The sequence below is a fragment of the Apodemus sylvaticus genome, chromosome 13 (genome assembly GCF_947179515.1).
Source record: "Apodemus sylvaticus chromosome 13, mApoSyl1.1, whole genome shotgun sequence".
Taxonomy (NCBI): Eukaryota; Metazoa; Chordata; class Mammalia; order Rodentia; family Muridae; genus Apodemus; species Apodemus sylvaticus.
In genome coordinates this window covers 73484083-73499132 of record NC_067484.1, presented here as the reverse complement: position 1 = coordinate 73499132, position 15050 = coordinate 73484083, and the positions used below count along the sequence as shown (strand labels likewise).

Below are 15050 nucleotides of genomic sequence, written 5' to 3'. Positions count from 1 at the left end.
AGGGTGGGTGTTCCCACCTCAGTTAGCCCAGACTAGAAACTCTCTCACAGACACACCCAGAGGCTCTTCTCCTAGGTTATTCTATCTCTGGTCAGATTGACAGTTAACTGCTACAGAGGGCTGTACTCAGGAGCTTGAGACATGAAGTGAAGACTAAATGCCAGGGAACAAGGATTCCCAGGCCAGTGACACCTAATGGGAAGACTGATTCTAGGCTGGAGGCAGGACAGGGTGGGAGGAGTCTGGGACATTTTGCAATGCTAGAAAAGAAGGTCAGGAAGATAAATGGGGATCTGTCAGGAGTCTCCCACTGGTCACATTTGGGATATTTGAGCTTCAACAAGAATAATGATAGGAACAGATTCGTGTCCCAGTGGATGCAGAATGAAAACATGAGTTCTTCCAGCAGCCTTCCCACCTGCAGAGGTAAGCAGGGCACGTGGAGGAGGCTGGACCACAGTTACAAGCACTTCTCAGGCTTTCATGGATACACAGAACTCAGGGTGGAGGTGGGGCTGCATGGAGACTGCCTGAAGGAGGGGCACCTAAACTAATTCAGCAGGGCAGGCGGGAGCCTGGAATTCCTTTTCTTCACCAGGTTCTTAGCTAACAGCTACGTAGCTGGTCCATAGACTTCCTGTGCTGACTAGTTTTATGTCAACTTGACACAAGATAGGCTCATTTGCAAAGAGGAAACGTTTCCACCAGATTGGCCTGTTGGCAACCCTGTAGATTTTCTGATTGATGACTAGAGTGGGAGGTCCCAGCTCCCTGTGGGTGGTTTTACCCCTGAGCAAGTAGTCCCAGATGCTGTGAAACAGCAGGCTGAGCAAGCCACGAGGAGCAAGCCAATAAAGCAGCATTCCTTCATGGCTTCTGCTTTCGTTCCTGCCTTGAGTTCTTGCCCAGACTTCCTTCAGTGATGGAATGTGATGTGGAACTATAATTGAAATAAATCCTTCCCACCCTAAGTTGGTTTTGGTTATGGTATTGTATCACGGCATTAAAACTCTGAGACACCTCCCTTTGATTCATAAACCTGTGCGTGTGTGCACCCACATGCATGTTTATGTATGTGTTTGGGTGGACGTGCATGTGTGCGTGTAGGCCAACACCAATACTTTTCTCAGTTGCTTCCCACCCGATTTGCCGAGTCAGGGCTCCTTACTGAACCTGGGGATCCCTGATTCTGCTGTGCCAGCTCTCCAGCTGGTCAGCAGACCCCAGGAGTCCATCTGCCCCTGCCTCCCCAGTGCTGGAATCACAGATGTGTTCCTTTACACTCTACTTTCCTATGTGTTTGCTGTGGAACTGAACATGTGTTTAAGTCCATAAAACAGGTGTGTGGGCCACAGCTGTAATCTTAGCACTTTAGGCTGGAGGATCAGAAGTTCAAAGTTACTCTTGGTTACATGGTGAGTTTGAGCCCAGCCTGGGCTACATGAGACCCTGTCTCCAAACAAACAAACAAACAAACAAACAAACAACACAAGAAAAAGGTCAAGTGTGGCAGATGGGAAGGGTTGCCCAGTGGCTATGGAGGAGGAGAGCATACAGTGGGGTGTTGTGTTAGTGTTCATCTTTCTTACAAGATCTATTCTTTCAGAACGAGACTGAGGGGGACCTGTGGAGGCTGCTGTGAAGCATGGGCCTTGATCCCCTCTTCAGACCTTCTGCTGTTTTACTATCGGGAGCCTGAATGCTTGGTGGCTGTCCATACCTTCACCGGGTCCTTGTGAGAGCCAACCCAGGTCACTCCAGTGTCCTAGCAGAGGTGGAGAGGAGAACCCCTCATCTCTAGGGCAGAGTCAGAAGGGCATGGGTGTAAGAGATGGACTGGAAAGGATCTTTGATGCTAAGGGTCCTTGTGATAGAGAATGGATCTAGTGGGAAACTGTCGCTGTGACCCTTTGCCATTGCTATTCCCTCTGAGGGCTTGTCTTCTCTGGGACAGAAGAGGGGAGCTGGGAGGATCCTGTACCCCCTTCTCCTCCTGGGTACCCATCTCCAGCCACTCCCACATCCTTGGCCTATCTTTTCATATCCCTGTATTTCCCTATAAGGCCTGCAGCTGGCCAATCTGCCTCTGTCAACCTGGGATACCCTTTAAGTTTGGGGTAGGGGGACCCAGGGAGAGGCCCCCACTATGCTCTAAACCATCACACCTAGCTTGGTTGATCCTAGCTCTGTGTGAGAGGGATCTAGGGATGCGGAGGGACCCACAGAGGAATCAGGGAATCAGTGTAAAACTCAGGGCTACCTTTGGCCTGATTCTGGGGTCCCTTCCTCATTTTTGCTTCCCACAGGGGAAACATGTCTGATTTCTCACAGGGGCTTTTGCCTGCCTTCCTGTCCGCCCCAGTGTGAGTTTGTGAGGGCATTAGAGTGTGCATCCTGTCTCTGCGGTCCCCAGCCACAGCCTCTGCTGTGTGAAGAAGTTCAGTGGGGGTGGGGGGAGCCGCCCTACTGACTGGATGAAACTCACTCGGAGACAGTTTCTTGCTGAGGCTACAGCCCAGACTCGCCGGGAGGAGATGATGAGGAAGGTGAAGGCCTGGGGACTTTTTGGGGGTCTCAGCAATGGAGTGGGGGGGTGTCCTGGGAGGGAGGCTGGTGAGTGCATGCGCTCATGTCTGTGAGTAGGCAAAGTGGAGTGAGTGGTGGGTGGAGTTCAGTCTCCACTTCCTACAGCAGGTGGGACTACAGAGACCTTCAGTTTTCCTGCCTGGCCTGGGATTTCCATTTCTCTTTGTCTTTCCTCCTGGGCTCCTGGATTTGACCCTGGGCTCTGGGAAAGTGCTTATTCCTGAGAGAGAGAGAGAGAGAGAGAGAGAGAGAGAGAGAGAGAGAGAGAGTCAGTCAGACAGACAGACTCTCACAAGCACACAGAGAGACAAAGAGAGGGAGGGAGGGGGAGAGGGACATACAGACCGTCAGAGACAGAGTCAAGCACACAGAGAGTGAGGGTGGGAGAGAGAGTCAGACAGACAGACACAGAGAGGGAGAGAGAGAGGAAGAGAGAGAGGAAGAGAGAGACTGTTGTAGAGTTGCTGGAGGGTGTGCCAGGTTGTCTCATATACTCAAGGAGAATTCTGAGCCCAGAGCTTCTGTTCTTACTCTGGGCCAAGAGGAAGGCCACACTGGGCGCTGGAGGACTTCGAGAGGACTTCCTTCCTTCCTTCCCAGAGGCACAGGTGGCTCCAGCCCGCACTGGCCTTTTCCTAGTAGCTCCTCTCAGCCCTCCCGGGGAAGGTGGGCCGTCTCCTTTTGCTGCTGCTGAGGGGCTGTACAGCTGGCTGACTGCGGAAGGAGGTCTGGGGCCATTGCTGAGGTGTGGAGGTGTCCGTTGACAGACACTTCAGCTCCACTCACATCTGGCCAAGGGCTGAGGATGTGAGGAGAGGAAACCCTGATAGGAGGTGACATTGAGTGGCACTGATAAGGCTTCCTGGACTGCTGGCTCGGGGCCTGTTTAGTGACCTCCTGTGCTGGCAAACACACACATGGGGAGGTGTGGCCAGTCTGAGTCTTGTCCTTTGTCCCATGTGAAAGTTCCTCTTTGTACCTTACTAAGTGCCACATACAGGGTGAGTGTGTGGAGCTGTAAGTGGCTCGGAAGGTCTGGGGCTTCCTTGTGTGTGTGTGTGTGAATTAGAATCCACATGACACCCATTGGGATTTCCCGGTGTGTTCTATGACAAAGAGTTGAACCAGGAATACATGGTGACAGAAATAGACAGCTCATGAAAGACTAGAAAGATGGGGCTAAGGAGGTGGCCCAGTGCTAAAGTGCTCACTACTGGGGGGGGGGTGACCTGAGTTCAGAGCTCTGGAAGCTATGTAAAGCCATATCTGTGATGCCACTGACTAGATAGGGGAGAGAGACAGGAAAATCCCTGGAAGCTCATGAAGTAGTCTGGCATCCAAATGTGGCATAAGGTCAGCTCTATATGGCTTGTGGGGTACACAGTTTACCCACTGAGCCAGTTCCCCAGCCTCTCTTATTTCGGTCAGATGCTTCTGGGAACTCTTTCTCTCTGACCTCTACTACCTCTTAAGTTCTGCCTATAACTCAGGATACCTGGGTACCACTACAACCACTGTCACTCTGCCCTTCTCATCCTTCACAGCTCCACATAGTGTCTTAGGCTCTTCAGCCTCTCCTGGTTGCTCCAGATACTGAGGGCCCTTGCTTCCCCATTTCTCTGTGTCTGTGAGCTCAGCACAAGAGACTCCAATGAGAGGGATGAATGGGCTCTATCTGTGGGCAGAAGGATGTGTGTGTGTGTGTGTGTGTAGGCTATGGAGGAAGAAACGGTGGCTATGCCTATGTCACTCTGTTGGTCTGCTCACGTCGGAAGCTGATGGTAAGTGTCTTCAGCCAGGTCTAGCAGCCCTTGCTCTCTACCGTCTCTGGCCTGCTGTGGTCTGTTCTGTGTTTACCCTCAGCTTCCCTGCAGTGTCATGGGCCTTGGCCGCGGCAGCAGAATCATCTGGGTATGTGAGGACACCCTGCTTGGCCCCCTTCCTTCTCAGCCCACGTTGAGTGGGTGGGGCTGCCAGCAGTGCAGTGAGATCAGTGGGGAGGGGCGTTTGGTCTCTTAGGCTGTTTCTGAAGCTTTCTTCTTGGTGACATCATGACAGCCCGGCTGAGACTCCCTTCTTGGCTGTTAATAGAGCTTTGGATAGAAGGTAAGGAGTCCTGGGTGCTCCCGTCTCACTGTCTTCATCTATTTCTTGCTGGTATAATACAGGCAGGGTAATGTATAAAGAAGATACTTTGGGGTTGGGCACAATTGGTGGAGTGCATGCTGTGTAACCCTGAGGGCTTGAGATCAGATCCTCAACACCCACATAAAAGAAAGAAGGGAGGAAGAAAAATATTTTAGTCAGTTTGCTCTCATTGTAAAAAATTGACCTAAAAAAGAGGAAAAGTAAATCTCTCCCTTAGCTCTGTATCAGCCTGCTTGCAAGGACCCTTCTTCCCACCCTCCCTCCACTTGCTGGAGATTCTGCATCTTGGCTAGCTCTTTCTCCTGGACCCTCCCAGCCTTCCCTTCTAGCCTATCTACATTCCTTTGTGTCAGCCACGAATACCCAGAAACAGCCTCAGTGCCACCAGGGACCCACAGTAGCCACACTGAGCACGTGGGTAGGTGCTTCTCACTGTCCTTCTGCTCTTCCACTGTGTTCTGACCAGACTCACTCCGAATCCTTCCTGTAGCAGCCTGCTTGCGGAAGCCCCTCCTCCCTTCCCAACCCTGTTCACTGGAGATGCCATCTCTCGGTACAGACCCAGAACCCCCTCATCCCTGTCTCACCAGGTTTATTCTTTGTTCACTATAGCTTCCTCTCACCAAGTCTCTACTCCTTGGGGACTCACTTCTTGGTGTGGACCAAATCTCCCTAGGTCTTTCACATAGGCCCTGCCAGACTTTCCTCCTAGCCCAGCCCATTCCTTTCTGTCACCCACTACCAGGGTCCCCCAAGCCACATTTACCTAAGATCTAGAGAGGGCAGCAGAAACCAAAGAACAAAACACCTAGCCAACAAAGATAAGACTAGATATATCAACACCTAGAAACACCCTATCATCATCACTTCAGATGCCCAGACTCCAGTGCAAAAACACAGCATGAATAGTCATGAGAGTATATCTTCACCAGAGCCAAGGCCTTATTACAGTGGGTCTTGAAAAATGTAATATAGTTAAGATACAAGTCAAGGACTTCAGAACAGCAGTTATGAATATGTTCAGGAATATTGAAGAGCCTATGAATAAATCCCGTGAACACAAAGAAATAGTTGAATGAACTAATGAAAACAGTTAAAGACATAAAAGTAGAATTAGAATCACTTAAAAAAAAACAAGATGGAAACAAAATAGGAAATTAATTTAGAATGTCAAACAAAAATCTCAGAGGTAAGCCTCACCAACAGCATACAAGAGAGGGAAAAGACAACCTCAGGCATTGAAGACAAGGTAGGGAAAAAAATGGATACTTCAGTCAAAAAATGTTGAATGTAAAAAAACTCCCAGGTACAAAACATCCAGGAAATCTGGGACACTGTGGAAAGATCAAATCTAAGTGTAATAGGGGCAGAGGAAGGAGAAGAAACTCAGGTCAGAGGCACAGAAAATATTTTCAGCAAAATCGTAAAAGAAAAATTCCCCAACCTAAAGAAGGAAGTACTTATCAAGACCCAAGAAGAACACCAATTAGACAGGACCAGAAAAAAAAATTCCTACACATAATAATCAAAAATAATCAAAATTTTCTATACATAATAATCAAAACACGAAACATACAGAACACAGAAAGGATATTAAAAGCTGCAAGTGAAGAAGATGAGATAACATATAAAGGAAGACCCATTAGAATAACACCTGGCTTCTCAAGCGACACTCTGAAAGCCAAAATGGCCAGGCTCCTGTTCTACAAAGTCTGAGAGACCACTAATGCTAACTCAGACTATTATACCCAGCAAAACTATTGATTATAATTGATGAGGAAAAAAAAACCCATTCCATGATAAACATTCCTATTTAAACATTTTCTGTCTACCAGTCCAGTTCTATAGAAGGCACTAGAAGAAAAACTTCAGTCTAAAGAGATGGAAAGACTCAGTGTAGCAGTATAAGGCAAAACCAGAACAGGGAAGTGGGAAGGGGTGGGTGGGAGAACAGGGGGAGGGAAGGGGGCTTATGTGACTTTCAGGGAGTGGGGGGCCAGAAAAGGGGAAATCATTTGAAATGTAAATAAAAAATATATCGAATAAAATTTAAAAAAAAGAGAGATGAACAACAGCCAAGGAGGCACAGGGACTAAATAGTACTAGAACAATCAATTAATAGAGAAAAAACCTATACCATAACAACAAACTAACAGAATCCATAAACACTGTTCATTGGTAACTGTGATGGCTATTCTTGGTTGTCAACTTGACTATATCTGGAATGAACTACAATCCAGAAATGGAGAGCACACATGTGACCCAGATTTTGAGACTGGTAAACACATGCCTTTAATTTAGATCTCAAGGCACACCTTTAATAACTTTTCCCATCCTTTTACCCTGAGGTATGTTTCTCGGATGCAGCAGAAAGATGGATCTGGCTTTCTAATCCAATCTGTTAATCTGTGTCTGGGCCATACCTTCTGCTGGAGGTCTACATAAGGACGATAGAACAAGGAAGGGTTTGTTCTTCTTTCTCTGCTTACACTTACTTGCCAGCACAACTGTTGGAGCTGGCTTCTTCAGGGTTCCAGCTTATACAGAAGGCCAGCTGAAACACCCAGCCTCATGGGACTGAGTAACTACTAGACTCTTGGACTTCCCGTTTACAGCTGGCCATTGTTGAGTGAGTTGGACTGCAGCCTGTAAATCATTCCAATAAATTCCCTTTTTATATAGACTCATTTAATAAGTCCTGAGTCTGGAGAACCCTGACTAATACAGTATCTCTCAATATTAACCATTAAATTCCCCAGTAAGACACAGATTAACAGATCAGATTAGAAAGCAAGACCCATCTTCCTGCCCCATCTGAAAAATACAAGTAATCAATATCTCAGGTAAAAGGAAGCACAAAGTTATTCCAAGCAAATGAACCTATGAAGCATATAGCCATTTTAATATCTTACAAATCAGACTTTAAACCAAAACGAATCGGAGGAGATAAAGATCCTCATCAAACAAAACGTCCACTAAGAGGACAGTGCAATCCTAAACAGTTATACATCAAATACAGGGGCAAATTCATAAAAAGAAACACTACTACAATAATTCCAATAAATTCCCTTTTTATATAGACTCATTTACACTACTACAGCTAAAATCAAAGATTGACTGTCACACAGAGATAGAGTGACTTCAGTACCCCACTCTTAGCAATAGACAGGTCAACTAGATAAACACTAAACAGGGAAATCCTGGAGGTAACAGATGTTATACACTAAATGGACTTAACAGATAGTAACAGAACATTTCACCCAAGCACAAAAAAATTTCCTTCTCTGAGCCTCATGGAACTTTGTCCAAAACTGACTACATACTTGGACACAAAGAAGTCTCAGCAAATACAAGGAGATTGAAATAACACCACGCATCCTGTCTGACCATTGTGAATTAAAGCTGAGTATCAGTAACAATAGAAACAACAGAAAGCTTACAGATTCATGGCCATTGATCAAGTCTACTAAATGAAAAAATGAGTCAAGACAGAAATTAAGGAGGAAATAAAAAACAAAATTCAACATACTCCAAAACTATGGGACACAGTGAAGGCAGTTCTGAGAGGTAGGCATAAAGTGTGTGTGTGTGTGTGTGTGTGTGTGTGTGTGTGCGCGCGCACACACACACATATTAAATAGTCCCCATATTAACCACATAACAATACACCTGAAAGATCTAGAACAAAAAGAAGAACATACTCTCAGTGGATTAAATGGCAAGAAATAATCAAACTCAGGGATAAAGATCAATAAAATAGAAAGAAATAAAATCAATACAAAGGGTCAATGAAATAAGTTTGTTCTTTGAGAGCATCAGTAACATTGATAGATGCTTAGGCAAATTAACTAAAAGATGGAGAGAGATTAACAAATTAGAGAGGAAAAGGGCGCATAACAACAGACAACAAAGAAATCCAGAGACTCAAAAGGATGAACTTTAAATATCTGTTTAATACCCATCAAACTGAAAAACCTAAAGGAAATGAGTACATTCCTTGACATATATGACCCACTAAGGTTAAATGAAGATCAGTGAAGCAATTTAAACAGACTCATCAGCCCCAGTGAAAGAGAAGTTGTAATTAAAATCTTCTCAATGAGCTGGGTGGTGGTGGCGCACACCTGTAATCCCAGCACTCTGGGAGGCAGAGGCAGGCGGATTTTTGAGTTTGAGGCCAGCCTGGTCTACAGAGTGAGTTCCAGGACAGCCAGGGCTACACAGAGAAACCCTGTCTCAAAAAATCCAAATCCAAAAAACCAAAATCTTCCCAGTGAAAAAGAAGTCCAGGGTAAGAATGCACTCAGCATAGAACTCTTTCAGACCTCCAAAGAAGAATGAATTCCAGTACTCCTCAAAGTATCCACAACACAGAAACAGAAGGAACACTGCCTAATTCTTATGAGCTCACAATTATCCTGTACCTAAACCAAAGACTCAATAAAGAAAAAAAATTACCAACAAATTTCTCTTATGAACTATGGGCTTAAGGGAAAATCAAATACTATCATTCTACTAAAAGTATGTAGCAATAAGTGACTCCTAATGACATTCTGTAATAGTTTTAGATAAGTTGCTTTGCTCAGCCATCATCAGAGATTGGCATGAACACAGAGACCCGCAGCTGAACAATGTGCAGAGACAGAGAGACTCTGATACTCAGTCCTAAATGGGACGTCTTCGTCAAACTCTCGCTCAGGACTTAGGGATTTTTCAGGAACAGGAGGAGAGAAAGACTGGTGATGGATGACTCTATCAGTGTTCTTCAGACACCACAAGTCTGATGCACACATGAGCCCTTCAGTACTGTGGCAGCATGCAAAGGCCTGCACAGGTTTATTCCAGAAGGGGTCTCAGTGCTGAGAAGGGGAGATGGCCAGGGACTCACACTCCTAACAAGAAGCTCTCTGCAATTGGTACCCATGTGCAAAGGAGAAGTTAGTTTTTTCCAATGGAGTCCCACTGGGAATATTAATTATACTTCAGGGCAGGCCCTATGCCTAGCAGTAGATGGCCAACAGAAAGCAAACCCAGTGGTCCTTTTGTATATTTTTGTCCCTTATTGTTTTGTTTAGACTTTTTTTTTTTGCCTTATTGGTGTTTGCTTATATATTTAGATTACTGATTTGTGTATATGTGTGTGTATTTCTTGGTTTTGTTTGTTTTGTTTTTGAAAGACAGACATATAACTTGTGAAATTTGGTGGGTAAGAAGGTGGGAAGTTCTGAGAGGAGTTAGGGAGAGGGGAAAAGTCTGAATATAATATATTGTATGAAGAAATTGTTTTCCAATTTAAAAGGGGCAGCCCCTTAAAAAAAAAGAGAACAAAAGAGGATAGGTCTGTTTGGTGCCAGAAGTTAAAATCTTCAGTCGGTTTGACTCTTTGCTTTTGGGTCCAGTGTGAGCCAATATGTCATTTTTGGGGAGAAGTTTCTCATCTTGTAGCAGACAAGAAGCAAAAGAGAGAAAGAGCAGGGCATGGAGTCCCAGTAATCCCTTCAAGGGCATGTCCTCGATGACTTAACTCTCTCCTATGTCCTACCACATCCCAGTGGCATCAAGTCTTGTGACCAAGTCTTCAACATATGGGCCTTTGGCACATAGTTGGAGAAATGCTTACCCAAATTACTATATACAAGGGAGGGTGTGTGCATCACTATGGGATACTGTGCAAATTTACACAAGGAATGAGCACTGCTGGGATTTGGTATTGGCTCAGAGTCACAGTATTGAGGTGTAGCACACAAGTAAGTCACTCTTAAGAACTGAACTACTGCCTTGATAATGGCGTCCATTTTCCACACAGGATGAAAAAGCCCTGGTTACCTTCCATTGGGTCTTCTGCCTGTACTACCTTGTTAGGATAAACCTTCCAACATAAGACGTGTGGCCATACATCCTGACCATTACACAGTCCTCATGATCTTTGCGCCCCAACCTTTCCTGCCTGAGCACCGTTGTTCCAGCCACTGGGCTTCTCAAGCTGACGATCCTTCCTTCTCTCTGTGCGGCAGGTCCTGCAGAAACTGGGGAAGGCGGACGAGACGAAGGATGAGCAGTTTGAACAGTGCGTCCAGAATTTCAATAAGCAGCTGGTGAGTGTTTATGGGGGTGGACCAGCGTTTGCCAGGTAGGAGATGGTGAGGACCCTACCATCAGAAGGGAGAATGGTGTGTATCGGTGAGGCTGTGGAGGACCCTTTCATAGATCAAGCAGTGAATCTCAGAGATGTCGGGTCAATTATCCTGGGCCATCCAGGTTTGAAAGTAGATTCAGATCGCACTTGTCTGTCTCTAAAGCCTGGAAAGGCTCTCAGGGTATTCTTACCAGGATACATCTCAGGCTAATTATGTAGACAGTATGGAGGAAACAGATACAAGGAAGGACTTTTCCAAAACCCTGAATATCCCAAATGGAAATGACCTTCAACCATCCCCTGGTTGAAGGTCGGGGAAAGAAAAGGCAGCATGAGGGAGGCCAAGCCAGCTAGGCCATAGCCTATGGCTTCCTCAGGATAGACCCATGAGACTCTGAGGCCACAAAGAATGGGGTAGGGAATGGGAGGCGAGGTTAGGGCTCTACTGGAAAGAGGGTGGAGTAGGCCCAGGCTGTAAGACTCCAGCTTCAAGTGCTCCTTGTCTATAGTGGGCCTTGGAGAGCATTGAAGGTACCCACTGAAGCCTCTGTAGCTGCTCTGGAACCCAGGGGAAGGCTCTCAGTGGCTCAGACCTGGGATCTGGGAGTGACAACGGCATGCTGGGAGAAGGCTGGAGCATTCTGGGAAGGCCAAAGAAGATGCTGGGAGAGGGTTGGTGAACAGCTGGAGAGACCAGGAAAGCATGTCAGGAGGCTTAAGGACAAGGCACCTGGCCTGCCAGAGGTAGCTAACACAAGGGCTTCCCCAGCGCAGGAGCGGGAGCCACCATGGCTACCTGTCCCTCCGGCCAGTAATGGGAGGTGAGCAGGTCCCCTGACAGGGGGAGTCTTTGGCTTTAGCTTCTTTGTCTGCCAAATGGAGGCTTGAGCAAGAGGTTAGAAGCCTCAGCCTCTGAGTCTGTCTCTTGTGAGGCAGGGCGCGTCCCCACCTAAACTGTTTTCTTCAGGCTGTGGCAGCTTTGAGGCCCCTTTGGAGACTGCTGTTACCTGTGTACTCACTGTGGGGAGGCCATGCGTCGCCTGCTCTGCCTTGCAGGCTTGCTTTACCACAGTTTACGGAGTGTGTGGGATAGAACCCAGGGCTTTGTGCTTGGTAGCAAGCACTCTACCAGCCAAGCCAAACCCTCAGCTTCTGGTATTTTCTTTATTGTCAGGTGAAGCACTGTGGTGAGGTGCAGTTAGAGCCACCTGGCTAGTTGAAGGGGGGCTGGGAGATTGAAATCCGGACTCTGGGCCGTTTCACTTCCTCTAAATTCACTCAGCCCTGAGGTGGATGCTCTGAGCCTGGCGTGGGGCTGCTCATGTCTCTTTGAGGCAGGCTGGGCTGGTGGGGGGAGGCCAGGGAAGTACAAGACAGAGGCTGAGGCCTGTCCATGTGGCCTGGGCCAGCAGAGCGGGCCTTCCTATTCTTCCTATAGTGTTTCTAGGCATGGCTCTGGGCCTGGAGGGCACCTGCTGGCATCTCTCAGCTCTTGTGTTCCAGAACAGGGACTTGAACCACCAGCCCACGGATGGTGGTAGAAACAGAGACCTCTTCTGAGTGACGGGCAGTTTTGAGACTGCAGTTTTGGGGTGCATCACAGTGACCTTCACCTGGAGGTTATACAGGTTTAGACCAGCCTGGTGTGCATGAGCTGTTCTCTATTCTCGAGGGACAGAATCCAGGAGCTGTAGTGAGCTCGGTCCTCTGCCAGCCCACAGACCTGGGATCAGAGCGGGGTATAGGAAGCCCCACTTTCTCCTGTGGCTCTGACTGGAGCCTTCAGCGTAGTTAGTATAGGGTTGACAACGTGTTTGGTCTCAGGGCAGTAGATCTTCTCCTTCCGTGTCCTCTGGAGGAGGTGGAGGTCACCTGATCTTATTTACTCTCACGGTGACCCAGGTGGATGGCTCTCTTCCGACCCAGTTGGTGCCAGTCACAGGTAGTCACAGTCACCCTCGACTTCTGCCTTGCCCCGAGTGACCACACTGAGCAGAGCAGGTGGGTTCTGAGGCAGCTGGCAATTAAGATTCAGGGTCACCTTTCAAATATGCCTGGTTTGTTCACAAAGATTCTTTACAATGCCATGCTAGACAGAGATTATAGCCGTCCCATTTAAATAGACACCTCAGCAAGTGGTGAACTATTGGGCATAAAATGCAGGCTTCTACTGGGATTTTTCTCCAGTGAGGTCATTTTTGGAGCAGGTTTGACCCGTGCTGTTAGGTCCTTCTTCAGCTGTGGCAGCTGTGGTGGCGCTGTTGGACGGTCCAGATAGTCTTTGCGAGCAATGGTCAGTGCTGGCTGGAGCAGCAAAGGTGTAGGAAACTTGATGGTCACTCGAGCCAGAGTCACACAGTGGCCATTCTCAAAGTCCCCTTGCCAGTGGGGACCGGTGCAGAGTCTTGAATTGCCATCTCAGTACAGCAGCACGATCCCGGGGCCACCTCCAATGCTCCAGTTTTTCTGTATTGTTCAGTGGATGTGAGATCTGGGCCATCCGGGCTCACAGCTTAGGGCTGATTTATCAACACTTAGGAGCTGCCTCAGGCTTGGCTCATATCAGAGTTGGCTTGTGGTTGGTTCCTTAACACATCTTGTAGTCATTACTCTATTCAGAGTCACACACAGTAGTTTCGCATGTGTCCTAACATGGGTCCTAGGGAGAGCACATGTTGCTTCCAGCCTCCAGCACTGCATACCCCATTCAGCCCTCTAGAAACTATCACGGGCTGCCAGGCTGGCTGAGCTCTTACATGTAGGGCAGTTCTAGACTGCTGGGTCCTAAGGCTCACTGAGGTGCTTGAGCCCTACTCTTGGCTGTTTAGAGTAAAATCCTGTCCCTGGCACTGAATGCCTAGCAGCAAGAGTTGGAGCTGAAGCTAACTGTCCCCTAAAACCACAAGGAGATGGGATTCTGAGTCTATAGGTCTCGGGTGGGGCTGGATAGAGGAAGGCCTGGCATGGGTGTGTGGAGGCTGGCTGGGCCCGGCCTCCTCTGGCTCTGCGTTAGACCCTTCATAACACTCACCGGCCCAGCTGAGCCATGGCCTAGAACATTCTTCCCTAGCTGGACTCTAATGGCACTGGAACTCGGGAACTTCTAGAGAATTATGGCCCAGCCATTTTATTTAGGCTCCAAGGAAGACAGTTCTGGGTAGTCCCTTCCTCAACTGAGGGTATTAATCTGCTCACAGCCCAGTGTCTGGAAGACACAGGAACCTTGGTACAGCCCGCAGCTTGTGCAAGTTGAGTAAATGCCTGTCCCACCCCAGGGGGCCTCTTGCTTTGGTGGAAGATAGGCACATGCATTGGAAGAGGTAGGAAGGGGGCTGAAGGTATAGCTGGGATGAGGGATGCTTAACAGGAAAAGGGGCTGCGTCTGGAAGGTTCTATGGCCTTGGGTAGCAGAGTGGCAGTGTACCTCACGGGCACACTTTAACCCTCATCTCTAACAGAGAAGGATTTAGGTGTTAAAGTGGGGACGCTTTGGAGTACTGGGATTCTAACTGTCCTGCCGCAAGCCTCTGCATCCTGTCTTGAAACACTTCTAGCTCTGGCTTTTGTTTCCTCATTTAATTTGTTCTCAGTGAGCCTTGAACTTGGGTGTTCAGACTTATGCTAAGCAGGGCTACGTGCCAGATGGTCAGCCTCTCTTATTTTTATGATGCTGATCTGTGGATTTACCTAACTGCAGAGTGAAGATATTTCTGTGAACAGCAGCAGCAGTAGCAACAAACACGATTATCCAAACAAAAGCAATGCGGTGTGCTATTTAAATGTCATTTGCATTATGAATAATGCATAGATAGATGGCGTACAGTACACAGGAGGACACATGCAGGGTCTGTGCATAATTTTTGGCATTTCATATAAAGGGCTTGTGCATCCGTGGGTGTGGGTGTGTGACAGACAGGGTTACAGGACCCGCCTCTAATGTTTCTCAAAGTACAGCTATCCTCTAGGGGGACTGAGAGCATTTTAGAGAGAAATTTTGATCCTTTCACTCTCTCTGGTTAATTTTTCGTGTTTTTCTTAAACCTTCGCTGCTGGTGTCCTAGGCTGTAAAACAGACAGCAGATGGCAAACGGCAAAACTTGGACTCCACCCAAGTCTAGCGTAGTGAACTAGTGAGTTTGTTGGAGCCGGCACTGGTGACTCAAAGGCAGCTGTGTCCTGA

At 47.5% G+C, this 15050-nt stretch overlaps 1 protein-coding gene across 6 annotated transcripts in view; it reads left to right on the top strand.

The window, feature by feature from the left end:
* Bin1 (bridging integrator 1) overlaps window positions 1–15050 on the top strand; it is a 59330-nt gene that overhangs the window by 18062 nt on the left and 26218 nt on the right. For 5 of the 6 annotated variants that reach the window (XM_052156076.1, XM_052156073.1, XM_052156071.1 and 2 more), the window contains exon 2: window positions 10749–10829. In XM_052156076.1, coding sequence (XP_052012036.1) covers window positions 10749–10829 — 81 coding nt within the window. Of the gene's footprint in view, window positions 1–2402; window positions 2547–10748; window positions 10830–15050 lie in introns of those variants that run through there. The other variant, XM_052156072.1, reaches the window with a different exon arrangement.